The 27,930-nt window shown below is 36.7% G+C and overlaps 2 protein-coding genes across 7 annotated transcripts; one reads left to right on the forward strand and one right to left on the reverse strand.

The window, feature by feature from the left end:
• Window positions 1-960: 960 nt before the first annotated feature.
• LOC127420560 (solute carrier family 2, facilitated glucose transporter member 12-like) lies at window positions 961-18,030 on the forward strand. 3 transcript variants are annotated; one of them, XM_051662934.1, is made up of 6 exons: window positions 979-1,818; window positions 2,854-3,411; window positions 6,954-8,354; window positions 10,752-10,874; window positions 15,456-15,588; window positions 16,984-18,030. In XM_051662934.1, the coding sequence occupies exons 2-6, from the start codon at window positions 3,219-3,221 to the stop codon at window positions 17,075-17,077; spliced, it is 1,944 nt and encodes a 647-aa protein (XP_051518894.1). In that variant the 5' UTR covers window positions 979-1,818; window positions 2,854-3,218; the 3' UTR covers window positions 17,078-18,030. The 3 variants fall into 3 exon arrangements, with proteins under 3 accessions (XP_051518896.1, XP_051518894.1, XP_051518895.1); XM_051662935.1 differs by having other exon boundaries at window positions 980-1,818; window positions 3,277-3,411; XM_051662936.1 differs by lacking the exon at window positions 16,984-18,030 and having other exon boundaries at window positions 961-1,818; window positions 15,442-15,585.
• Window positions 18,020-26,413, reverse strand: LOC127420566 (TATA box-binding protein-like 1). Of its 4 annotated transcripts, none has more exons than XM_051662958.1 (8): window positions 26,199-26,413; window positions 25,375-25,421; window positions 25,049-25,249; window positions 24,690-24,772; window positions 21,812-21,875; window positions 21,606-21,709; window positions 20,842-20,936; window positions 18,020-18,690 (listed from the first exon to the last, which is right to left on the reverse strand). In XM_051662958.1, the coding sequence occupies exons 3-8, from the start codon at window positions 25,181-25,183 to the stop codon at window positions 18,611-18,613; spliced, it is 561 nt and encodes a 186-aa protein (XP_051518918.1). In that variant the 5' UTR covers window positions 25,184-25,249; window positions 25,375-25,421; window positions 26,199-26,413; the 3' UTR covers window positions 18,020-18,610. The 4 variants fall into 4 exon arrangements, with proteins under 4 accessions (XP_051518918.1, XP_051518917.1, XP_051518916.1 ...); XM_051662957.1 differs by having other exon boundaries at window positions 25,375-25,436; XM_051662956.1 differs by having other exon boundaries at window positions 25,375-25,511; window positions 26,199-26,412.
• Window positions 26,414-27,930: the final 1,517 nt, after the last annotated feature.

Genomic DNA, 27,930 nt, shown 5'->3' on the forward strand with positions numbered 1-27,930 from the left:
AGCTGTTATCTTGGCAAAGGGAGGTTGCAAAACTATTGAATAGAAGGGTGCCAATAATTATGGCCAATGCATTTTGGAGAAAAATATTTATTTAATAATGAGATATTTCCCCTCTTTCAATTGTTTTTCTTCAATTAAAGGTTAGATTTTTGTGATTTTTTTAAATGAAAGATCAAAAGGATAAACAATGCAGATTTTTTTCACAGCCTTCTTTGCTCATATTTACCAAGGGTGCCAATATTTTTGGCCACCACTGTATATATAGGGGCCCCCTATATCTGTAATGGTGATTTGGAGTACATGCCCCTTTGGAGCAATGCCTGCAGCTATACCCTTCTCTTTTTTTGTCACTTTGTCACGTATTGCATTACTTTGGCCAGTAGATGGTACTATACCATCATAATGAAACGTGAAACTCCCAGACTGCTTTTTCCAATGAGTAGGCTAAAGAATAAAAATAAAAACACGAGTTTATTTTTCACAAATGGGGAAAACTTGCCTGGTTGCTAAAATTATTCATAAAAACATGGCATGTAAATTAATTCGCTATGTCATCATGTACATCTATAAATGTATTTCCTCTCAGAAAAGGCCACAGCTGTTACTCGGCCACTTAAGTATTACACAGCAGTATCACAGCAGTTTAAATATAGTCTCTGATTACTCAAACACAACTTGTGTGACACAGTAATCCGCCACATTACATGTCTATATGATCACAACCATAAGTTACATTTTAACCAGATTCTACATTACATAATATATGTTATATACACTGCATTTATTAATTATATAACCTTTATTTTATATACCCACCCTATTGTCATGAGATTGTACAGCCTTATCTCATGGTAGAGTTCTATTATAACATATAGTCTCTGTTATACATTAGATCATGCATTTTAGCGTAAAATAAATGATGCAGACAACTCTGCTATCAAAGTTGTTTATAGTCATTTCCCCACCGACCCAAATACAGAAATAAAATACAACATCTCCAGAAGCTACACTGCAGAACATGTAAAACAGGCCTTTACATGAGAACCATTTGAACAATAATACAAATCATTTCAAAATGGGCTTTACATAGATATGGACAAAATGGCTAATAACGTGCAGAATAAAAAAGTAGAATAAAATTAGCATCATAAAAAAGACTTTACTAAAGATACAAATGAACAAATAATAATAGTAATAGAAATAATAATGACGATAAAGTATTATTATTATTATTATTATTATTATTATTAAAGTTCAGAGAATAATCAAAAACTGATGACAGGCACAGTAAATTAATTCAGATCAGCAGTAAAGAGCCAAAACAGAAGTGTTTGTACACCAGCCTTTCACATGCGAATACTTTGTGTCTTTTTAAACAAATTAAGCTGTAGTTTGCTTTCCCATTCAAACACATGTTTCGTCCAGCACTTTACACTTCTGTGCACGTTTCTTGCAGTCAGGAAATCAGCTGACAACATGCTGCTAACTCAGTTATGCAGTCTGCATTAAAAACAAATAGTGCAATCTAGCTCAGTCCAAAACAATTCCTCATTAAAGACAGAAATGCATTTCGAAATGAAATCATGCAAAAGTCTGTGTTCATTTAAGTTTGAATCAGAGCTTTTTAAAAGTTCTTCAACCCGCTGTAGCTACTACTGACTCTCAGTCTCGCTTTTTGCGCGTTGGGTAACGTAGGCGGAGTTTAAAGTCCCTTTGCTTTCCAAAACAAGAAACGTGTGTCGACACAAGTTACTGCCTCCTGGGAGAAGCGACGCGGTCAGCTGCGATGATATCATAAAGAGCATTCCGATTAAAGAGGTAATAACGGCCGCATTGTGTCTTGAAAACAGCCGGCGTTCTGTTAGAATTTTCATGAATGTTAAACGCTTTAACTTCTGTGTCTGCGCCTAGAGAAAGGCAACTGAGAAATCTAAAATTGTCAATAGCTGTGCATTCCTGATTGGAACATAATGTTACACTTGTAAATGTGTTAACAGCAGATAAAGTGCTTGGTGAATGTTCTGCCACTATTAGTCGTAGGTTTAGTTAGTATGAACAAACTTGTTTATTTAAGTTATTTAAGTGTCCAGTGCTTTATTTGGGATAATTTATATTTTAAAGCTAATTAAGATGTTTCATAGGTTTTCCTATTGGCCTAACCACAACGAATAGCCCTTGTGAACGAAAGTTGTGGAGGTCTCATGGTAGTTGTCTTTCATTTGAGTTCTGAACGTACCTTACATTTTTGGGTAACACTTTACAACAAGGTTCCATTTGTTAACATTAGTTAACATGAACTAACAATGAACAATACTTTTACCGCATTTATTAATCATGTTTAATGTTAATTTCAACATTTAGTAATACATTTATAAAAATCAAAAGTTGTATATGTTAACATTATTTAATGCACTATGACCTACCATGAACTAACAATGAACAACTGTATTTGTATTAACTAAGATTAATAAATACTGTAAAAAATAAAAATAAAATAAAAACATTTGTTCATTGTTAGTTCATGATATATAATGCATTAACTATAATGTTAACGAATGGAACCTTATTGTAAAGTGTTACCACAATAAGGTTGTATTTAGTTAACATTAGTTAACGACATTAGTTAACCTGAACTAACCATTAACAATAGGCTACTCTTACATCAGCAACATATACAAATACATTAAAAGTTACAGTATGTTAATATTAGTTAATGCATTTTAAACTTACAATGAAAAAAGTTAATATATGATAAGATTAATATATGCTGTAAAAACATATTGTTCAGTGTTAGCTCATGTGATGATACCTAATCCATTTACTAATGTTAACAAATTGTGTTATTCATTCTAGCATAGCAAGATCCTTTTAATCAAACTGGCGACCAGGGGTGGACTGAGAAGAGAAATCGGCCCGGGATTTTACATAGAAACTGGCCCAAAAACTTGTTGAACGGGGTGGGTTGGGGGTTTGTGTCGCTGCCCCCTTCGGCATATCGCGGCGCCGTTTTGTGGCCCGTTCTGCATAACACGAGGGCTCACTTCAGTTTATCGCGGCCCATTCGGCCCGTTTCGCGGCCGGCCCGGTTCTCCCGAGGGCCAGTCCGCCCCTGATCGGCCCCAAAGTGCGTCGGCCCACAGGGGAAAATGCCCGATATTCCAGATTACCAATCCAGCCCTGCTGGCGACACAGCAATGATGTCACCGAACAAGTTATAAATGAGCAGAAATTTCTGGGTGGTATTTCTTCTCATTGTTCACTGTCCACCTGCCGTAGTTGGGACTCAACGCTGGAAGAGCATGGACGCTTCTGAAGAGTCCATAAGAATGACTTCTGGCCCCCAGAGCAAACCTGCTCTACCTAGTCAGGACACACACACACACCTAGATGAAAGCCCATCTGCACAATCAGGTAAGTACACTATCACACAGGTAACAGTCATTTACAGACTTTGGTAATTGGTCACATTCTGCAATAGGGTATTCCAAGCGGGCATAATCAGAAGGCTACTCTAACTGGATATAATCTGTAATCCGTGTTCTTTCAGATAACACCCTTATTTTCTATTTTTCCAACCCTTTGGGTTCTACAGGTCAGGTTTAAATTAATTTTGTGATTCTAAAATGAAAATTCATACTTTGCTGTTGACGAATTACCTGGTAATGCTGGTTATATTTATGGTCACCACTGTGAAAGGTAAAGGCTTGTTTGGTTACTTTCATCTTAAATGCAAATGAGCTAGTAATTATTAAGTAGCATGACTCACAATGTGGCTGATCAACTGAACTGCAAAATTTAAATTGCTTTGAAATATTTTAAATATACAGTACTGTGCAAAAGTCATAGGCGCATTAAGCTGGCACTACACTAGCAGACTCAAAACAACTTGTTTTGGTCGAGGGTGTCATACATGCAGACTGTTTTGCTGAGATCTCACTCTCTTCAATCAGAGGCATGACACACTTGCCGATTAAAAATGGTGGAGGGGTGACACACATAACGACTCACCGCAACTATCTTTGTCTGACAAAATAAGAACATGCGTAAAACTACAATTGCGATAGAGTGATTTGGGGCGTTTTCAGACCTGTAGCTTGCTTGGCTGCTCCGAAGCAGGGGCTGAAATAGTTACTAATAGTTAATATTGCATTTTCTTCATGGTTCCGTTAGCTTTCACAAGGTTATATTTTAAAATGCACCAAAACTGTAAAATGTCCGTCAACGTTCTTTTTATCAGTCATTAGTTGCTTTTTTATTATTATCTGCAGAATGACAGAATCACTATGGATTTTAATCAGCATTTGTGATGATATGCAGCTGAGTGTGATAAAAAAAAAATTCTGATCAGCTTGTCATCTTGTCAGTGCTTCTCAGTGACCGAATGATGTTTTCAAACAAAACATTTGTGTCTTTTCAGTGCTTGAAACCATTAACTCAGTAGGGAGTCTCGACGGTCAAGTGATTAACATCTCCCACTGAGAGGTGCTAATGGGTGCTCTGTATCCCTCTACCTGGCCAGTGATTATGATAATGAAGCTAACACCTGAAAATCATTGGAAAAATCATCTAGTGTAGATCCAGCTTTATATGTTTTAACCTTGAAAAACTTTGTGCAAGTGTACCTAGGAGAATTAGTGCTGTTATAAAGGTGTAGTATGGTCACACCAAATAATGATTAATTTTTTTTTACATTAGTGGATAAATACAAATTATTCATTAAAAGCATCTGCTGTAAATTAATAGATATAAATGTAACCATTTTGTAGCTCTATTTGAATTACTCTGTCGGTATATTCTCAAAATCAAGTTCATCAAATAAGCCTTCACTACATTATAATGAAAAAAGTGTTGAGAAACACCAAAGATAATACTGTATGTAAGGGTACAGTCAGCCAGTCATTATTGCAAATAAAGGTGTATCACCCGAAGGGGTTATTTTCCCATAGTGACTGACTGTTTATTATGCCACTTATTAAGAAAGTAATAAATAGATTTACATGATATATTGATTTGAGGTAAAAATAATTTTATTATGTGAAAAGAAAGAGACCGCAGTGTAACAAAAGACATGAAACTAGACAACAGGACAACAGTTAATTATGTATTTTAATTATATTTTGTAATTATAATTATAGAAATGTACTTATAAAAAATACATTAAATAACCGCAGAATGCCTCATTTGACCAGACAGAATCAAGTGTTCTAGAGAGCTTTGTAAGTAAGTGTTAAATAAATAATCCGGGTTCAATTCAAGTTAAGTTCAATCAACAACATGTGTGGCATAATATTAATGACCACGAAAATGAATTTCGACTGTGCCCTTAAGCAAAAATTACAATTATATTGAGGCACTTACAATAGAAGTGAATGGGGCCAATTTTTTGAGGGTTTAAAGGCAAAAATGTGAAGCTTATAATAATAATAATTTTTTTATTATTATTTAATTATTTAATTCTTCTTAAAACTTGTGTATTATTTGAGCTGTAAAGTTGTTTAAATCTTTGTTTTTTTTTTTGGTACTAAAAGGTTTATGACATAACGTCGTAATGGCAACAAGGTTAGCGCCTTTCACAACACACATCATTTCAAAGCAGCTTCACAGAAGATCATGCATTAACAGAAAATGAAACTGTAATATCTATAATGTCTTAGAGTCATCATTGTGTAGTTTGATAAAATACTATTGTGAATTGTGTTTAAAAATAAGTAATTAAATAATAATTGTGTTTAGAACCCCAGTGAGCAAGCTGAAGGCGACTGTGGCAAGGAACTCAAAACTCCATAAGATGTTGGTTAATGGAGAAAAATAACCTTGGGAGAAACCAGACTCACTGTGGGGGCCAGTTCCCCTCTGGCTAACATCATGAATATAATGACAATATTACTTATGTATAGTTCAATTCATGGTTTAAAATTATTAAACTAAGCGAGGAGTTAATAATTTTAAAAAGAGGTTCTGAGATTACAGGGAATACTTCTTTTAAGAGCTTGGTTGGTATTGAATCTAACAAACATGTTTTGGCTTTAATGTTTTGATAAGTTTTGTTAGCTCTTCATGACCTATGACAGCAAAGGATTGAAGTTGCACGTGAGGAAAATTATGAGATACTGTTTTCTGAGGTGCTGTGACAGATGATTGCATAATTCAAATTTTATTTCTGATTATTTACATTTTATCAGTAAAGACATTTATGAAGTCATTACTATTGTACTGCGACAGAATATCTGGTTCTGTTGAGGCTTTATTCCTAACCAATTTAGCCACAGTACTGAATAAACACCTAGGATTGTTGTGGTTAGTTTGCTCAAATATGCTGACCTGGCAGCTTTTAGTGCCTGTCTGTAGCTACAGACACTATCCTTCCATGCACCTCTAATTTTGTATTCTTTCACTTGCGCTCCATTTTCCGAGCTGCTCTCTAGAGAGCATGAGTGTGATCATTGTACCATGGTTCAGGACTTTTTTCTTTAATTTTCTTTAATCAAAGGGGGGCAACACTATCAAGAGTGCTAGAGATGACTGTATTCATATTTTCTGTTATTTCATCAAGTTCTTCTAGGCTTTGGGGTTTACCGAGTGTATGAGATAGGTCTGAAAGATTATTAGTGAAGCTATCTTTAGTGGTCATAAGAATAGTTCTACCTGAACGATAGCATGGTGTATATTGATTGTAAATAGGATATAACTTCATATTAACATACATATTGTTTACGTTCTGTGGTTATACTTTTGAAATGAATATTTTAATGTTTAAGGATTGGCCCCATTCACTTCCATTGTAAGTGCATCACTGTAACACAGATTTGAGCTTTTTTTAAAGAAACGGTGGGACAAGTCTAAATTAATTTGTGTCGTAATCAACATTATGCCACAAATGCTGTTGATTGAGCTTAACTTGTGTTGAACACAGAATTTTCCTTTAACTGTTTATCTCCCCTCTCTCCATCTAGGCAGTGGTGCAGTTCTGGTGTTGTGTTCTGTGTCTGTGGCCTGCCTGAGCGGGCTGATGATGGGCTATGAGATGAGTCTGATATCTGGAGCTTTGCTTCAGCTCAGGGAAGTTTTGACCCTCTCGTGCCTCCAGCAAGAGCAAGTTGTCGGGTCTCTTCTGCTTGGAGCCTTCCTTCTCTCCCTGGGTGGCGGCACTATCCTGGACCGTTATGGACGCCGCTTCTCCATCATCCTTACGGCCCTGCTGTGTGTGTTAGGAACACTTCTGAGTGTGTGTGTGGTATCGTTCTGGGCACTAGTGGCTGGGCGAATGTTGGTTGGAATGGCGGTGGCACTATCGGGCACTGCATCATGCCTGTATGCAGCGGAAGTGGCACCGGCCACCTGGCGTGGGAGGTGCGTGTGCATGTATGAGCTGATGGTAGTACTAGGGATGCTGTTGGGGTTTGGGTTGAGCTGGGCTTTTGCAGGTGTTCCAGATGGATGGAGGTTTACGTTCAGTGGCGTTCTGCTACCTGCACTGCTGCAAGCCGGCATTATGCCACTGTTGCCACGGAGTCCACGCTTCTTACTTGCCCAACGGCATGAGAAAGAGGCTCATGCTACTCTCCTCCGTCTTCGTGCAGGAATCAAAGGAACGGATACCGTGGAGGAGGAACTTCAGGCAATTCGCCTGGCTCTTGGGGCAGAATGCCTGCACGGCTTCCTGGACCTCTTCCGTTCCAGGGACAACATGCTTCACAGACTACTTATTGGTGCTGCACTGGTTTTTTTGCAGCAGGCAACAGGACAGCCCAATATTTTGGCATACGCATCAACTGTTCTCAGCAGCGTTGGCTTCCATGGGAATGTGGCAGCGACTTTTGCCTCTACAGGGTTTGGGGTGGTTAAAGTGGGAGGGACCATTCCAGCCGTGTTTCTAGTGGACAAAGTGGGGCCTAAAGTGCTCCTGTGTGTTGGAACTGTTGTCATGCTGTTGTCAACTGCAACACTGGGGGCTGTTACCATGCAGAGTCGAACTCATGTTTCCAGCCTATGCCAGGTCCCCATGATCAAAGCAAACCTCACTTTATCCGGGATAGGAGATGAGACTGATATCCAGACAAACACGCTACTTGGCTGGTACCGGCCCACCCCATCTCACCATGAACTTCAAACCAGCCACAGAATAAATCCTTACCTTATTAGTATTAATGACACTAAGGACCATTGGATTTTAAACCACACTAATGATCATAGGACAGCATTTGTGGACCCTATGGAACCGGCCAAGGGTTCTGAGAAAGACAGTTTGAAAGTTCAGTCTGTTTCTGTTAATGAGGTATCACCCTCCCTGAAATGGATTTCACTGGTCAGCCTGCTGGTATATGTTGCTGGATTCTCCATCAGCTTGGGACCAAGTAAGATTAAGGCACCATTTACATGTTCACAATGCATTATAGAACAAAGAACATAATTGTTTCATCACATTCTAGATGCATTTAAAAAGTGAGGTAGGAATCATTACTGGATCAACATCCTTTGTTGGTCCTGGAATAACATTCCTGTCAACATTAACCCTTTGAGCTCCGACTGTTTTAAAGCTTAGAACCTGTACTTTATAATGCATGTAGGCATTATGACCAAAACTGAACAAGTGCTTTGAAATTCACAGACAAATTGTGTTCAAAAAAGTGTTCGGTTTTGATAATTTATTAGTAATTTTTTATTGCACATATTATTATAATCGTTAAAAACATCAAATTGATCAAATAGTCATGTCATATGTTGTTGGAAAGCTCTCAAAGCGTAGAATACAACCAGTATGTTTGTTTTACTCACAGACAAAAATATAGTGAGTAACAGCTAAGTACATGTCTTTGACATACATGTTACATGTAAACAGGTGTTGCAAATAAGCTGTGTTTTCTCTTATAAATTCACAAAATATAAACAGAACATAAAATATCACATACTTAGAGTAAAGGATTCCCGTTAAAACAAGCCCACACACAATATAATCGGATGAGTAGATCATTAAATAATCCACATGAAGGACATGTGCTATCTGGCTAAAAACATGTTTGCTTTCCTGGATCAGAAGAATTAATCGGAAATTATATAGTACACTGACCAATCATATTAGGATTAAAATTGCTGCAACCAGAGGTGGAAGTCATCCAAATATGGGCCGAGAGGATTGTTCACTCTAATTATATTTGGCCACCAGCAGATGACGCCAAGTACACAACACACTCAATTATGGCTCAAATATCACAGAATGGAACTGAATGAGATCTTGTTACTCATGCCTGCATGCTTTGGAGTGAGAGCATCATTTTAGTCATTGTTTAATTTGCATGTGTAATTAGTTTTTTATATAATGCTATAACTTTTCATTGCTTTGTCATATGAACAAAAAAGTTTACTCAGTTACAGGTGACATGATTATGAACAAAACAAAAGTAGTTTTTCTGAGCTACCTTGAGATTATAATGTAAAATCAGAAAAATAAGAAAAAAAGTTTTTTTGTGATTTTTCAGCAGTTTCTTAGAGTGAGTCTCAGACTATCATAAAAAAATTAAAACGTTTTGAAGTGCTTTAATAAAGAACTTTCTTTAGGTATGCAGCTTAGTATGAATACATTCCCGGAAATACTTCATTCAGTTATTTGGGCATTGTCCAGTGACCTGAATATATGATGTAGTGACAACAGCCCTGAAAATAATTTACATTATTTATTTTTTTAAACAATTACAATTTAAACACAAGGAACAACTATCTTGGTATATATAGCACATACAGATGAAAAGACACACCTGACTTGCAGTTCTATGCCATTTTTTTTAAATTCAGCGTTTAAAAAAATTCTGTCCCCTCAACTCCCATGACATTATGGGATATTAAAGTGTCCTGTGGATGCCCACTTTAGAATCTCAGCAGATGTAGTAGGTGATCCGGAAATTTTTCACAAAATATCTTATGAATACTGAGGATTCAGATACTCAGTAGACTACTACTGAATTGACGCTGTTTTTGGAATACTATATAGTAGAGAAGTATGCCTATTCGGAAATGGGGAATGATTGTTTGATCTATATGTTGTTCTAGGTCCTAACCTTGTCCCTGATCCCTGAACTTTGCCCAGAAATGACCTGCTTGTCCCAAATTGAGAATTAGAAACTATATAAGATAACCTTACCCTAACTCAACCTCTGAAATCAGAGTAAACTGATTGGCTGATAGGAATGTTGTTCCAGGACCAACAAAGGATGCTGATCCAGGAACATTGCCTTCTTACTTAAGCTTGGCTTCTGTGAGAGTTTTTGCTGAAAGTCTTTGACTTTGTCTGGTAATGCATAGGATATAGGACTTAAAGTGATGTAGCACTCTGATCTTTTGACATTATTCAAAGGTATTGGCATAACAAGGTTGTCCATGCTGTATTTGGATTTAACATGGGCAGCTCTCAGGGAATAATCCCACCTACCACAAACACAGAACAGCAAACTAATTTTATTCAAACATGTTTAACAAGAAAACAAAAGAAACTGGTGTTTCAGGTCATGCGCACACTCTATGTTGAATTAATGATGAAAATAAATAAATTATAATTAAATATATTAGATAATTATTACAGTTATTTAAGTACTTTTTCAAAATCTTATCATTAAAGTCCTGTTAATATTTGATTCTTGTGAAAAGCTCATGTTATGCATTGGTAGTTTTAATAAGTTGTTTTTCCATTCCCTCCAGATGTCTTACAATACGACTTTCTCTTTTGCATTTCTTTCCCATGTGTAATCATCAATCTATAGTGGTACATGTGGTTTTGAGTGCCATCTTCCCGACTGGCATCCGAGGAGAAGCTGTATCCGTCATCTCTGCCTTCAACTGGGCTACAAATTTGCTCATATCGATGACCTTCCTTACCCTGACAGGTAACACAAACACACAAGGAGGATGTACACAGATATAAGATCAGTAAATCATAATGACACAGTTCTACTGCAGTCTGTTTATCAGTATCAGTTAGACAGCACTGGCTTCTGAAGGTCAACCAATAAAACTATGAAGATTTAGATTTAACATTAGATAAAGTGGTTAGTAAGCCCTTTCTCATGGGGTCAGCAGTTATTTGTTAGAGACGTTTTGTGTGGGTCAGTAGTCCTTTTTCTAACTTTGTAGCTTTTTAAGGCAAGCAAACTTTTAAAGTCAAGCAGTAGTAGTAGCCTTTATTATAGTCCGATTTTGTTGCAGCATGAGGCTGTGTAAAACAAGACATACAGTAAGAAACATTCTTTTTTTTTTTCTCCCAATTTGGAATGCCCAATTCCCAATGTGCTTTTAAGTCCTCATGGTCGCGTAGTGATTCGCCTCAGTCCGGGTGGTGGAGGATGAATCCCAGTTGCCTTTGCGTCTGAGACCATCAACCCAGCGTGTTGCCACGGAGACATAGCACATGTGGAGGCTTCACGCCATCCACTGCGGCAACCACGCTCAACACACCACGCGCCCCACTGAGAACGAACCACATTATAACGACCACGAGGAGTTTACTCCATGTGACTCTACCCTCCCTAGCAACCAGGCCACTTTGGTTGCTTAGGAGCCCTGGCTGGAGTCACTCAGCACGCCCTGAGATTCGAACTAGCGAGCTAGCGAACTCCAGAGGTGGTAGCCAGTGTATTTTACCACTGAGCTGGTAAAATATAAACAGAACATAACAGGCCCCAAGAAACATTCTTAAACTTAAATTAACAACAATAAAAATGTAAATCAAAAACAATCATCAGCCATAAACATTTACAAAAAGAAACACATTATGAATTCAGTAATCTAATTGCAATGAGTATAAAGGAATGCATATATAGGTTGCTATTTATTCTAGGCATCCTACAACAGAGGAATATAAATTCACTACACAGTGGGTGATTTTGATCACCAAGAATCTCTCAAAAACTTTTGACAAGCTAATCTGTTTTGATACTACAATTTTACCACTTTGATTAACACCGTCATAAGAGTCCTATTAAAAGACGAAAGCTTCCTAAGACCTTTACTAGGAACACCTGTACACCTACTTATTCATGTGATTATCTAATCAGCCAATCGTGTGGCAGCAGTGCCATGCATAATATCAGCAGATACGGGTCAGGAGCTTCAGTTAATGTTCTCATCAACCATCAGAATGGGGAAAAATGCGATCTCAGTGATTTCGACCGTGGCATAATTATTGGTGACAGACAGGCTGGTTTGAGTATTTCTGTAACTGCTGATCTCCTGGGATTTGCACGCACAACAGTCTCTAAAGTTTATTCAGAATGGTGACAAAAAACATCCAGTGAGCGGCAGTTCTGCGGACGGAAACGCCTTGTTGATGAGAGTGGTCAACGAAGAATGGCCAGGCAGGTTTGAGCTGACAGAAAGGCTATGGTAACTCAGATAACCACTCTGTACAATTGTACTGAACAGAATAGCATCTCAGAATGCACAACACATTGAACCTTGAGGCGGATGGGCTACAACAGCAGAGGAACACATCAGGCATTTTATGAGGTACATAGTGTTCCCAATAAAATGCTCAGTGAGTGTATGTTGGTTGTGGGTCAAGAGGGCCCGATCTAAAGCTACATGTCTTAGGACATTTGTCTTCAAAAAGGCAGTCACACCATCTAACAAAACTGAGTAAAAATTGTATTTACTCCCACTCTGTGTCTGCCAGTTAAAAAATCTAAAAGCCACCCAACTGTCTTAAAATTTAAGATCAATTTCTTTGCTAAGACACAAGGCTGAATAATATTAAAAGCAAAAGGGCAGTATACAAAAAGGACGAATATGGGTCTTAATTCCCTCCAGATGTTTTATAATAATATTTAAAAAGGTAGCAGTAGCATGTCCAGCCTGATGCAGTTTGTGAACAATGTGTAGTACAGTCTCCTTCGCCTCATTAGATTTTGGGTGAATACTCAGATGAGCCAAAAGATTATGACCACAGGTGAAGTGAATAACATTGATCATAACAAGGCCACATGTCAAGATCTGGATAAATTAGATGGCAAGCGAACAATCAGTTCTCGTAGTCAACGTGTTGAATACAGGAGAAATAGGCAGGACTAAAGACCTGAGCGACATTGACAAGGGCCAGATTGTTATGGCCAGATGACTGGGTCAGAGCATCTGCAAGGCTTGTCGTGTGCTCCCGGTCAGCAGTGATGTGTACCTACCGACAGTGGTCTGAGGAGGGACAAACAACAAACCGGCGACAGGATGTTTGGCAACCAAGGCTCATCATTACACGAGGGCAAAGAAGGCTATCCCATCTGGTCCGAACCGACAGAAGGTCTACTGTGGCCCAAGTCACAGACAATTTCAATGATGGTTATGGAGGAAATGTGTCACAACCCACAGTGCATCGCACCCTGCTGCGCAGATGACCCCTGTCCACTGTCGAATGCACCTAAAATGGCCACTCGAGCGTCAGAACTGGACCTTGTAGCAGTGGAAGAAGATCGCCTGGTCCGATGAGTCCCGTTTTCTTTTACATCACACGGACAGCCGTGTACGTGTGCGCTATTTACCTGGGGAAGTGATGGCACCGGGATGCACTGTGGGAAGACAACAAGCTGGTGGAGGGAGTGTGATGCTCTGGGTAATGTTCTGCTGGGAAACCCTGGGTCCAGCCATTCATGTGAATGTCAATTTGACACGTACCAACTACCTAAACATCATTGCAGACCCGGTACACCCCTTCATGGCAATGGTATTCCCTGATGGCAGTGGCCTCTTTCAGCAGGATAATGCGCCCTGCCACACTGCACACATTGTTCGGGAATGGTTTGAAGAACATGACGGATAGTTCAAGGCGTTGCCCTGACCTAATAATTCCCCAGATCTCAATCCGATTGAGCATCTGTGGGATGTGCTGGACCAACAAGTCCGATCCACGGCGGCTCCACCTCGCAACTTACAGAACTTGAATGATCTGTTGCTAATGTCTTGGTGCCAGATACCACAGGACACCTTCAGGGGTCTTGTTGAGTCTATGCCTCGGCGGGTCGGTGCTGTTTTGGCAGCACACGGAGGACCAACAGCATATTAGTCAGGTGGTCATAATGTTTTGGCTCATCTGTGTAAACAACCACTATTCACAAGCATTACTATTACTATTACTACTGTCTGAACAAACCCCTAATGCTAAGTAACCCCTAATTCTTCCCGCACCATTTGTGCTATTGACATGAATGAACAACTTGTTGCGGAGAGGTGTTCCAAGCAATCGAACATACAATCTTTGCCTGGCAGACAATAAAAGCAGGTGAAAAAATCTCATATACTTACATTGAAGAAGGGACTTGAGCCATATCTAGCAACCAGAATATCACATAAACCTTTGAATTTGGCCCATAAAGTAACCACTTAGCAACCACACAGAGCACTCTAGCAACTACCTTGCAGTGCCCTAACAAAGACCTAAAAAACCCTAGAATAATGTTTGTGAGTTGGGGCATTATACACAACCTAGTGACCCATGTACTTCAGGAATGCAAGTCATCCATTTCTATATGGATTCTGAGAGAACAAGACACCAGATCTGCCCTCCATAAGTTATGAAAGAGCACGGTCAGTTTAGCCATAGATCATTAACTAACAAGTTAAAAAAAGAAATGTTATTTTTAATAGAGCTACTATGCTGGAAAAACAGTGGATTAATTAGTAATGTTAGAATATATCACACCGTGTTGTTCCCATGTCCAACAAGAGCTACTTTGCATAGTATTGGCTAAGATTATATTAATATTTAAAAACACAGATACACTTTATACTGTAGACAAATTTTGCTGAAATAATCTAAAAACAATATTTTATGGAAAAATGAAAACCATAGTTTGTAGACTCATTTTAACAGTACAAATAATGAATCAACCCATGTATGGTACTGATTGAGGATTGTTCACCCCAAAATTACAATTCTGTCATCATTTAGTCACCCTCATGTTGTTTTAAACCCTTATGACTTTCTTCTATGGAACACAAAAGTAAATCTTAGGCTTCTAATATTAGTGACTGACTGCTTCAGTTATCATTCACGTTTATTGTTTATTTTTTATTTATTTTTAACCATTCAGTAAAAGTGAATGGTGACTGAGGCTAACATTCTGTCCAACATCTCATTTTGTGTCCCAAAAGGAAGTTAAATGGGTCTGGAACAACATGAGTGTGAATAAATGATGTCAGATGATGTTCATTTTTGGGTGAACTATCCCTTTAAGTCATTGAAAGAAACAGAGGGTTATTTACAAAGACTTACAAAGGCTATTAATCCCAGATTTGGAGTGTGTGTTTACAGGCAATCAGCCAATTAATCTGGCACCTGTGGGGTTCTTCCTGCAGAGATGGAATGAAAACACCAGCTTATGAAAGAAACAAAAGCTTATGAAATTTAGTACAATAAAATAAACAATAAATACTTTGTGTTTTTATTTTTTTTACTGACTTACTGTAAAGTTTTGTGTTTGTAGAGAGGATCGGTTTGGCCAGCGTGATCTTCTCCTATACTGCTATGAGCTTCGTGTTGGTGGTGTTTGTGATTGTATTTCTGCCAGAGACGAAAGGCAGATCACTGGAACAGATTTCTAAGGAGCTTGCAATGAAGTGAGAACACATGCACACTCATACACACATCTCATGTTTATGGTACAGACCTCTTATTGAGGCGGAATCTAACAAAAACACAAAACCAGGTCGCGAGTTTCCGAAACAAAATGGCAGGGGAAGAGTCATTTATATTCATGAGGAAAGTTGTACCTGATTGGACATATAATTAAAATTCATCAGTAAAGCACTACCTGATTGGTTGGAGAAATTATAAACTAACCCTAACAAATCAGGTAGCTCTTTGCCTTCCTACGGTTCAGAAATCTGGCCCAGGTAACATTTCACTGAAAAATCTTAAGAAAGAAATTAGATTTTGACCTAAAGAAAATAAAGCCTTATTTAGGACCATTAAGTTTTTTTGTTTTTGTTTTTTGCATTGTGATATTTTCATGACTAATAAGCACATTTACTGTCCACATTTTGTTTTATTTTCTTTATTTTCTTAAGATTTATTTTCTTTTGTGTACTTCTCATTATTGTCATTTATTATTCTCATTAGATTCTTGGTGGAATGCCGTTTTAACAGTATTTATTACTGTTATACATTGTTTTTTTTTTTTATTGGAATCAGAATAAATTACAGGCAGTACCATGATGTGCAAATCTTTTACGATTTAAATATGTTATTAGAATTTTTATTTTTTTGAGTTACATAACAAGAACTGGGGGTTTGGGTGTACTTAAAGGTATAGTTCACCCAAAAATAATTACAGCCCCCAAATCAAAAGGAAAAATAAGAAATTATATTCTGCATAAAGAAAATTAAGCCTATTTTTAGGACCATTAAAGGGCTTTAATGACAATTAAATTTAATGACACCCAAAAATGAAAATTGTGTCATGATTTACTTACCATCATGTTGTTTCTAACCCGTATAATATTCTTTCTTCTGTGGAACACAAAAGATGACTGATGGCCTCTGTCACCATTCACTTTCATTGGGAAAAAAAGAACAGCGTGTTCCACGAAAGGAAGTTAGACAGGTTTGGAATGGCATGAGGGTGAATAATGACAACATTTTTATTTTTGGGTGAAATTACCCTGTCACAAAAATGAAGTCACAAATGCCAAAAATGGTCCTAAAAACAGGCTTAATTTGATTCTTTTTTTAAAAGTTATTGGTATTATAATTACTACACTATTATTCAAATTTACAGTCTGATTTAGTTAGCAAGCAGCTAGAAACAGAAGCGGGTTACAGCATAATGTTGTTTCTGTAACTTGTTCTACAACAGGCACACACTTCAAGTGCTGTTAGACCCAAAAACACATGTACACTTGTGGATTGACAGTGATTGATGCCTCTTGTACAGTATTATGCACCAGGGAGTTTCTGTTCAAAGTGCATTGCATCATGTGCTCACTTGTATAAGCACTTGTTCTGTTTTGCAGGAATCACCTCAGCAGCACGCTGTTGTGTCACAGAAGACAACAGGAGGCTAAAACACAATCCTCACTGGAGGAAAAAGCCCTTGCAGCTGTTTGACATTTCACCCAAATGAAAAGTGGAAGAGCAAGATGAAATTTGCAAGCGATTGTTTTTGTTCAGACAACTGAAAGGACAACTCATGAACAAAGAATCTGAGAGATAACACTGATTGTTGTTGTCATGGTGATAATAATTTAACTTAACAATATACCTTCTTGTGGCATGAAAGGTCAGTTAAGAAGAGTTTATTAAATCAATTTGATTTACCGGTATTTGTATTTTTAAAAAGCATTTTGGTAACACTTTACAATAAGGTTTCATTTGTTAATATTAGTTAACGTGAACTAACAATGAACAATATTTTTAAAGCATTTATTAATCTTAGTTCATGTTCATTTCAACATATAACACATTTTTAAAACCAAAAGTTGTATATGTTAACATTAGTTAATGCACTATGAACTAACAATGAACAATTTTATTTTTATTAACTAACATTAATAAATTATGTAAAAAAAGATATTTTTCATTGCTAGTTCATGATAGCTAATGCATTAACTAATGTTAATGAATGGAACATTATTGTAAAGAGTTACCTGCATTTTTAAAACACTGTAGTTTTGGTATTGACAGGCCTTTGTACACTCACTGTTTTGAGACTCTTTGAAAATTATGCAAATATGATAACACGCCATTACAAATATAAGCCAAGTTCTGTGGCACAACCACATAGTATTTGTGTGCTGGGCACTGCTGTGGTCAGCCACAAAAGGTGTGTCTACCTGGCGTGAGATGACTTAATAGAACTTTGGTTTTCGATTATATAATATAATGTAATAGTATAATACAAAATCTTTGTTCATTAAGAAATCCACATGATCTCACTCTGTTAAAACAACGATGAATATGTACTGTATGTGTAAAAGTAGCATTAAAGTAATACTGGAACATTCCTTCTTTTAAAGATGCACACACACACAAAAATAAATATATAGAACATTTTCACTTAATATAGGGATTACTTTATTTTGTTTATTATAAAATACAAAAGTAGTCACATGTTACATAAACATATGAACCAAAGACTCCTTCACAACCCAGATTGTTCTTGTCCAACAGCATACACTAGATATATACATCATTTGCTGTTAAACTGTGAAGTGTTTGACCCTTAACCTCTCACTCCTTACTTCTAATATCATTAAATGAGCCATAAAAGATGTCACTAGAATCAACTTAGCTAAAATTTCCAAAAAGTAAAATGCAATCTTTAAATGTCACTGTTTGCCAGTTTTTAATTTGGTGTCCATGCATTGTATTACAGTTAATGGGAATGTTTATAAACTACACAATGTCAGCAACACAATGCTCTAATGGTCCTCTTTTGAGCTTTAAGAGGTTGTCATTATTCGCTGTGGGGTCTGAACACCATTGTTCAAAGGCATGACTCTGAAAACACTCGACCCAGACCCGCTTGGACGTGAAATGGCAAAAGCTGCCTTGGAGACACATACAGTACAACAGTTACAAGCCTTAAAACATTCAATAAGGTGCTTTTTTTTCAAACCGGTGCCTATTAGTGTGTGTGTTTTACGACAGTGTTTTCTGACACTCAAACAACAGAGGATAAATCTGTTCCACTGCAGATGCCACGCTCTGCACATTTGGTCCTAGAGAGAGGAAAATAAGTCAAAGATTAAGAGATAAACAACATTATAACAGTTACCTTAACATTTAACCCTTTAAGCTCTGAGGGTGTTTTTAAAGATCTCCTGTTTCAGTGGCATACCCCAAATTAAAGACTTATCACTTGACCAAAAAAAAAAAAAGGGGGTTTCTTTTATCATTGTAAAAGAAAAATTGTTAAAATGTTTAATGATACAGATTATGATAAATTTTGAGACTCTCATCCTAAGAAACTGCTGAAAAAAAAAAACAAAACAAACGAGCCAAAAAGTTACTTTTTTTCTTCTTTTTTTATTTTACATTATATCTGGGTGTAAATAAGATCGCTCTGAAAAACTGCTTTCGTTTGTTCCCAATCATGTTGCAACTGTAACTGAGAAAACGTTTTTGTTGATATGACAAAACAATCAGAAGTTATAGTATTACAAAAATAATTTATCCTAGTTTACAAAAACGTCTCCAAACAAATAAAACATTATAATCGTACAAAATTACTAATTACATATGCAAACACAAAAATGACTAAAAGTTTGCGTAGCATGCAGAAATTATTTTAGTAATAAGATTTCACAGAATGAGTGACATTTGACTAAATGAATCTTCATAATTGAGTCTGTGTCATGTACCATCTCCTGGTGGCCATATGTAATAGTCACAAATCACATGTCTCTCTGCCCAAATATCGATAATTTTTGCACTGATCTGAACCCAATGCGATTGGTTTAGCATTCCATGTAGCTACATCATTTCCAAAGACGTCATCTGATCCAGGAAAACTAATGTGTTTTTAGCCAGATTGCAAGATACCCATATGCTGTGTGCACATTGTGCTCCATGTGGATTATCTTAATGAGCTATGTATCCTTGTACAATACCTTGTGTGTGGGCTCATTTGAAAGATAATCGCCCCTTCCAAGTAATGATATGTGGTAGTTTATGTTCTGTTTATTTTTCGTAAAGTTATAAGCAAAAAATATAAGCAACACCTGTTCACATGAAACATAAATGACAAGACATATACTTAGCTATTACTCGCTATATCTATCCGAGCTTATAGGGTTAAGGGTTATTCTTACCCCTCTATTTATAAAAAGTGTTAAAACGAGAACTTTAAAAAAAAAATGCCATTTGTGTGTACAATTTGTAATTTATTTTTATAACAAAGAATCGCTATCCCCATTACAGCTGTCTTAACATAATGCCAATCAATTTAGAGAACAATGGAATTTTTCCCAAAAAGTTAAGAAATGGTTATGATGGAAATAAGAAGTGACAATGGAGCATATATCAGCCAGGGTCGCAGAGTGAGAGCTTTAAGATCAGAAAAGTAATTAATTTTAAGATTTTCATACCTTGATCTAAGGTGTTACTACTAAAGGCAGTTGGATTTGAGAATTTTAATTCAGAAATTAGACTGAATAAAAATAAAATCTCTTAAAGTAAAATGACTGCTAGGTAATTTGTTGTGTAAGCACACCTTAAGCTTATCCAACTCCATCTCCAAAAAGTGAAAAATGTCATTGTCATTGCACATAATATAAAAAATCCACATCACCACAAATTATACCAACATTCACTTAAAGGCCAATCAAGGCCAGGGTAAGATCTTTATTCCAAGCTATGTGATAAATATTTAAATTAAATCTGAAATTTGTTTTTCAAGAGGTCAAGTGGTCCTGATTGAACAATCTCCCTTTAACTGTTTCCATCTTATGAATGATCAATTTTCTGGTACTAAATAACATGTAATTGGTTATCAGTGTCATGGGCATTCAATTTTTTTTACTCTGTAGCCGAATGTTTGCAAAGCTGCATTATATTATTCTTCTGACCTTTGTGGTACCACAGCATGCACCCTGTTGGATGTCTTTAATGTGATGTGGCTACATAATCTAGGAATAATTCTCTAAGGTATGTAACTCATTCAGTAATCTGTATGATCTCTGTAGGGGCATGTATTGAAGAGGCTTTCCGCCAACTAACATAACATCCAGGGGAGATGAAGCCATTATATTTTCCATAGGAATTCAGTAAATTAGGAAGATTGGCTTTGCATTAAAAAGGTAAGATCCCCTATGGGGTGCTCCTGAGCTTCTAAATTGATAGAGAGAAAGGGTTTTGTAAGTATATTTTACCTGTAACAGTGATATTGCCTGTGGAAAACACCTGCACTGTAGATTTCAGGTTTTTGATTCTGTATGTCGCAGCAGGATGGAGCTCAGGTTCATAGCTGAAAATATACACACACATAAACATACTCATGAGATTACTGCTACAATCCAACAATACAAAAACATGTTTAGCATGAAGAACCAACACCTCAGATTTTTCTCTTTGCAGGATACATCATTTTACCACTAGAGTGCTGTTTCTTTTCTCTATAGGGATGGTGTAATGAATAATAATGGATTCCCTAATGGATTTGCTTTTCGTGAACTTAAAGTACCAATGAGGGAGTCAAGAAGCTATAATAATTACACTAGTCTTGGATAGCATAAACTGACATGGATCTTTTATTGAATACTCCAAATGTTATTATTAAAGTTGTCCATGACAATAATGATGAGACTCCACTGAATATGCAATAACACACAGACATAGTGAGTGACGGATGTAGTCACAAAAACGAAGACCATCCTCTTGATGAAAATATGATCACAACTGGTCACAAGAGATACACGTAAATACCTATCTGTCTCGGCTGACCACTTGTGATTGGATCACACAAAACAGACGGTATTACCAGGTGTAAACGGAGCCTTAATCGTTTCCAGTAATACTGTACATTCACAATGAAAGTGTTCATACTATTTAAATGCTTGAGTCCATAAAAATTTTACTACACTTTGCATTTAATGTGCAGTTGGAGGACACACAAAAAGGAAATACAGTGTATTACCTGGCAATGGGCCGGTTATTCTTGGTGAACTCAATAAGACGGATTTGGAAAGGCAGGGAGCAAACTGCCAGCACATTTACTACCTTAAAGTCTGAGAATCTCACCTGGAGGAAAGCATACATTTAAACTTCATCCATATGAACAAAACAAATTGATGAGATTAACAAAAACTAAATTATCTAGTAACAATAAGCCCAGTCAGACACCTTGAATCCAATCTTCTGCAGACAGCGGGCCAACCGCCGGGCACCCAGTTTGGCCTCCTCCTCGCTAAAAAATAAATATATATATAAATTACATATACAGTGTATATACTGTATATTAGAGCTGTCAAAATTAACGCGTTAACGAATGCGATTACTTAAAGTTTAACGCATTAATTTTCCTTAATCGCGATTAACCTGAAGTTGGCATTGATGCCCTGGTGCAAATCATGAACGCGGCTTCACAATTGCTGTAGCAAAGTGAATAGCTACAGTCTACAGGCTGATTAATATTGTGGAGGATGAGAGTTTAGAGATTTAATACCCATTGCAATGAATATGCAATCTATGGGCAGGGGGACGACTAGTTCTTTAAATTAGTTAACCTCCCAATTAGACTTTGGGAAACATTTAATGTTACTTGAAATGTTCCTATTTAGTGCATTTCTATCTTTATACTGTGGAAGGCTTTGTTTGGAAAATATTAATAAAGCATTGTTACATATTGTTTTCTTTTGTAAAAAAGGAAAATAAATGCATTTTGAGAAGAAAAGAAGTATATATTGAGTCAAATTTCAGCACTTGATTAATCATGACTATGAAAATTTATGTGATTAATCACAATGAAAAAATGTAATCGACTGACAGCACTAAAATATATATATATACTGGCGGCCAAAAGTTTGGATAATGTACAGATTTTGCTCTTATGGAAAGAAATTGGTACTTTTATTCACCAAAGTGGCATTCAACTGATCACAATGTATAGTCAGGATATTAATAACGTGAAAAATTACTTTTACAATTTGAAAAAATGTTCAGAACTTCTTAAACTACTTCAAAGAGTTCTCATCAAAAAATCCTCCATGTGCAGCAATGACAGCTTTGCAGATCCTTGGCATTCCAGCTGTCAGTTTGTCCAGATACTCAGGTGACATTTCACCCCACACTTCCTGTAGCACTTGTCATAGATGTGGCTGTCTTGTCGGGCACTTCTCACGCACCTTACAGTCTAGCTGATCCCACAAAAGCTCAATGGGGTTAAGATCCATAACACTCTTTTCCAATTATCTGTTGTCCAATGTCTGTGTTTCTTTGCCCACTCTAACATTTTCTTTTTGTTTTTCTGTTTCAAAAGTGGCTTTTTCTTTGCAATTCTTCCCATAAGGCCTGCACCCCTGAGTCTTCTCTTTACTGTTGTACATGAAACTGGTGTTGAGCGGGTAAAATTCAATGAAGCTGTCAGCTGAGGACATGTGAGGCGTCTATTTCTCAAACTAGACACTCTGATGTACTTATCCTCTTGTTTAGTTGTACATCTGGCCTTCCACATCTCTTTCTGTCCTTGCCAGTTGTCCTTTGTCTATGAAGACTGTAGTGTACACCTTTGTATGAAATCTTCCGTTTTTGGCAATTTCAAGCATTGTATAGCCTTCATTCCTCAAAACAATGATTGACTGATGAGTTTCTAGAGAAAGCTGTTTCTTTTTTGCCATTTCTCACCTAATATTGACCTTAAGACATGCCAGTCTATTGCATACTGTGGCAACTCAAAAACAATGTTAAGCTTCATTTAATGAACCAAATAGCTTTCAACTGTGTTTGATATAATGACAAGTAATTTTCTGAACCAAATTAGCAATTTAGCTTGATTACTCAAGGATAAGGTGTTGGAGTGATGGCTGCTGGAAATGGGGCCTGTCTAGATTTGATAAAAAATGACTTTTTTCAAATAGTGATGGTGCTGTTTTTTTACATCAGTAATGTCCTGACTATACTTTGTGATCAGTTGAATGCCACTTTGGTAAATTAAAGTACCAATTTCCTTCCGGAAAAGCAAAATCTGTTCATTATTCCAAATTTTTGGCCACCTGTGTGTGTGTGTGTGTGTGTGTATATATATATATATATATATACACACACACACACACACACACATATACATACATACAATTTACCAGTAAAGCAAATAGCTGGAACTTCACAATTACGGCTGGGTATTGATACAGTTTTTCCGATTTGATATCGATTCATATGGGTATATTTCAGTTCTAATATCCCTTTTGCTTACATATGAAATAAATTAATTCCTATCTAATGCTGTTAATTATTCAGGGGACCTTCTAACTATGTACATTGTGAAAATATTATTTTTAGTCATTATATTTTAGTAACATTTTAGCTTTTAAAAATGAACAAATTAATGCAGTCAATTAATAAATATGATAATATTTTGCATATATTATTTTTTGTTACATGTTTGTTTAATAACAAAATGTTTACTATTTACAGGTATTTACACTGATTTGTTGAACACGTGCTAAAAACCTGTACTGTCTCTTTAGAAAGATGGCATTTCTGTAAACAGTGTCTGTGAGTCTCTTATCTATCCTTTGCATGATTAGAATTAAATGTTTTTTGTTTATATATATATATATATATATATATATATAAGAACATAAAGGGTAATAAAAGAGACTTATTCAACGACAAATTGTCATGTGGATCTCTTTGGACACACATTACAAGGAACAACTTTTACTCTCAACTCTCGCTGCTGAATACTTCACTATTCTACACAATCACTGATAAGTGAAATCTAAACATTTACCAGACAATTGTCAATATACATTATAATCGCATAGCACAAAATTTGGTTGCTAATGCGAGCTATTTTCTCTCATTGTAGTAGAGGATTGCAGAGTAAAAGATCAACTTCGGAATTTAAGAATCGATATTGGGATCGTTCAAACGAAGATTGCGATGCATCGGAAAATCTATATTTTCATACACCCCTATTCACAAGACTAAACTGCAGCTCAAACAACTCCTGGCTTAATATTTAGTATTCTCAGATTTACAATGGAAATATTAGTGAGACCTTGTTGCTCCAGTGCAAATAATTTTTCCTGACGACCATATAGAGGCAGTGATGCGTGGTTTCCGTAGCTTCATCAGAACTTTCTGGAAAAACAGAGAAAAAAACATCCATAGAGCATAAGCAACAATGTGTGTTAACGATTGGCCATATACTAATTAATACTGCTGATACTGATGATTCCAGGAAATGAGTGAATACATAACACTGATGCTGTAAATAATCTTTGCACTCATAGTGTACTAGTCGCTCTGTAATTAAAATATGCAAGTATGAACTATGGAAGTACATTCGACCTGACTAATGCATGTTTATTCAGCATACAGTTATTCACTATCAAAGCTTTCACTGTCTAGACTTACTCCCATTTCAGGTTTGTAGATGACATTAGTGCCCTCTAGGCCAATGGTGCGCAGGTTTAGATGGCACCTCGTTCTAAAGACAGATACGACGTTGGAAACGATGATATCAAGCACCACATCATTACTGGGTTCCATTGGGGTCGTTCTGGACGTAAGCTTGACAACTCCTTTAAAGATGCATGTCACAATCCAAAGCACAACCTGCAGAAGCACATAAACAGATAAGAATTTAAACAATGTGATTTTACAGTACATTTATGTGTATTCATTTAGTTAAATATTTATGCAAGGTGACTTACAGTACAGTTATTATAAGTGGATCCTACCTTGGCCTGGGTTTGGATCACAGGGTCATGTAGTGTAATGACAAAAGCTGGTAACCAAAAGGCTGTGGAGGTTATTCATTAACTATCGCCACTGTGCCCTGAACAAAGACACTTAACCTTTTCAAAGGGAGTTATCCCTGTAATAAATGTACTGTAAATTGCTTTGGATTACGTGCATGCACCAAAGTGATAAAGCATACAGCTATTGATTTGACTACATGAAAAACCATGGCTGCTTTGGCATTATTCAGCATTCACTGTCTCACTCGTTCTCTCTTTATTAGTAAAAGATTCTAAATACATCCACAAAGCATTGTCTCGAAGTTTGAACAAATTAAATGACAATCAGACATGAACAATAAAACCTCGTACACCATGCAGCGACTTCACAGTACAGAGACTAGCGACATCAAGCGATAAAGTCGCTGAATGTGTGCACGAGGCATAAAGATTGCAAGATGCAACTGCAACTAGTCAAGCAAGCAGTATGTTAGTACATATATGCGCCAACCTCTAACCATTAAGTTACAGTTTATAATCAACTGTCATGTCAATAGAGTAACATTAATTTAGCAAGCACATTTATACGTAGTATTATTATTATTATTATTATATAATACAGCACACGCAATTTATACATTCAACATTAGAAGAACTTATCAGCAATTAGTGCTCGAAAGAGTAGAGCTGCACTGTTAGAAATACACTGTTATGGGTCGACAACCATGCATAAGCTACCATAAGTTAGATTAAACAACAAACACAGATTTAATATTTACTTAAACGAATAGCAAACACACTTAGCTAATAAAAGTTTCACTTACTTGACTGGTGAGGCGTTAGGAAGAGAGAGATGTCTGCTAAAATGGCGATGAAACGATATAAAAACGAGTGTTCGGGTGATTAAAAATGTGGGTTCGAATCATATTAACGGTCGGAAGAGCATTAGAAGTAAACAAAAGCCTCAACACACAAACAACAGACAACCGGCGATTGTTGTTAAGGATCTCTCAGTTCCTGCGCGAGATGAGTAAACAGTCCATTCAAAAACACTACAGCGCCTCCTGGCAGGAAAGGAGGACAATAGACCAAATTCACAGTGGCGCCATCTTTGAGTTTTGGCGGGAATGACAACGAGGTTGTAGGGGATTGACATAAAGTCACTTCAGTGGGTTGTACAGTTGTTTAAAGTGTCTTTGGATCGTTCTGTTGACGAAACATTGAAAAATATCTTTCCAAGAAATTTCAGTAGACAAAAACTCCAGACAACATGAGCTGTGGAAAATTATATGTGATCTAAGAGCTTGTTGATAGCTTTGTATGGTGCATGTCATCAAATAGACTGTACGTCTATCCCTCACAGTCATGTTTTCATTCCCGTCAAAAATCAAATATGGCGCTACTGTGAATAAAATCTATAGCTAAATAATTTTTAAGGTAGAAAGACATTTAACATTTATGCCTTTTACACTGGGATTTTCGAGGAGGCACGAGGGAAAATCACGAGGGAACACAGCACGAAAATGCTAATACTCTTTCTGGGTTTATGGACCACAACCTGAACAGCTCTTTTTTAGATTCACCCTCCTGTGATTCATGCCCACCTAAAAGTGCTTCACCTACAGATCAGGGCTAATGGAGATCTTGGTTATGTTTCATTGAAGTATGAACTTTGTCTCAGATGTTTCTCCAAAAATTCCTTAGAAAACATAAAATATAAACAAATGAGACGATTCTTGACAATATAAATTATATTGTGGTGTGAAAAATGTATGTAATTTGGCCTTGGAAGAATGTAATGACAAGTTTGAGTACTTTTTGAGATCTCTAACTGTTGATTGTAGTCTTTAATTGGTACATCGTATCTGAGCACAGTTTGAGACATTAGCCCCTTTCACAAATTGCAGTAAAATTGTTGGATTACCTTTACTGGTAAATATATCACATCTGCTATTCACACATGCAACAGTTTCCTTTTTTTTTTCTTCTTCTTCTTTTTTCCATTTTGGTACCATTCACACATCAGCACAAAAAGTAATTAAACTCTGTGTAGTAGTTAGTTATTTTATCAGTCGACAAATTTCTTCAAGCGCTTTCAGGCTGGATTACACTACACCACCTCCAAAATATAAAATATTTTTATATCCCCAGACTAAATGGAATTATTTCACTATCTGTCCAATATGAAGACATTTTTCTGACTCCAGAGCAACTGAATCATCTCCATCGTACATCAGCGAGTCCTGACCTCACACCATTAATTTTACACTCTGTTCACACACAGCATCAAAACTTAACTTTTCAGGTAATATTGTTACAACTTCTCATTCAGAGAAATAGTCAGTGCTAAATTTACCAGCATTTTTGAACAGGATGTGTTCACACGCGACATCTAAACTGAAAATTGCTGTTAATTTTGTGAGATTATGAGTATGTGAGATTGCTAGGGTATAATTCTCAGGAGAAATGTCTGAGAAACATGAGACCTTAGCAAAAGTAACCATTCGCTCCAAAGGTCATTGTTGTCTAGGAGATATTATTGAGATGTCAATTGTG

This window comes from Myxocyprinus asiaticus, chromosome 29 (genome assembly GCF_019703515.2).
Source record: "Myxocyprinus asiaticus isolate MX2 ecotype Aquarium Trade chromosome 29, UBuf_Myxa_2, whole genome shotgun sequence".
Classification (NCBI taxonomy): Eukaryota; Metazoa; Chordata; class Actinopteri; order Cypriniformes; family Catostomidae; genus Myxocyprinus; species Myxocyprinus asiaticus.

Bases quoted from the DNA above. Each gene is read 5' to 3' on its own strand.
- LOC127420560 (XM_051662934.1), top strand. From the start codon at position 3,219: ATGAGCAGAAATTTCTGGGTGGTATTTCTTCTCATTGTTCACTGTCCA. The intron at 3,412-6,953 runs GTAAGTACACTA...CTCTCCATCTAG, and splicing joins AAGCCCATCTGCACAATCAG to GCAGTGGTGCAGTTCTGGTG. The intron at 10,875-15,455 runs GTAACACAAACA...TTGTGTTTGTAG, and splicing joins GACCTTCCTTACCCTGACAG to AGAGGATCGGTTTGGCCAGC.
- LOC127420566 (XM_051662958.1), bottom strand. From the start codon at position 25,183: ATGGAACCCAGTAATGATGTGGTGCTTGATATCATCGTTTCCAACGTC. The intron at 24,773-25,048 runs GTAAGTCTAGAC...CTGTTTTTCCAG, and splicing joins TCTACAAACCTGAAATGGGA to AAAGTTCTGATGAAGCTACG. The intron at 18,691-20,841 runs GTAAAATATACT...TCCTCTCTCTAG, and splicing joins AGGCAATATCACTGTTACAG to GACCAAATGTGCAGAGCGTG.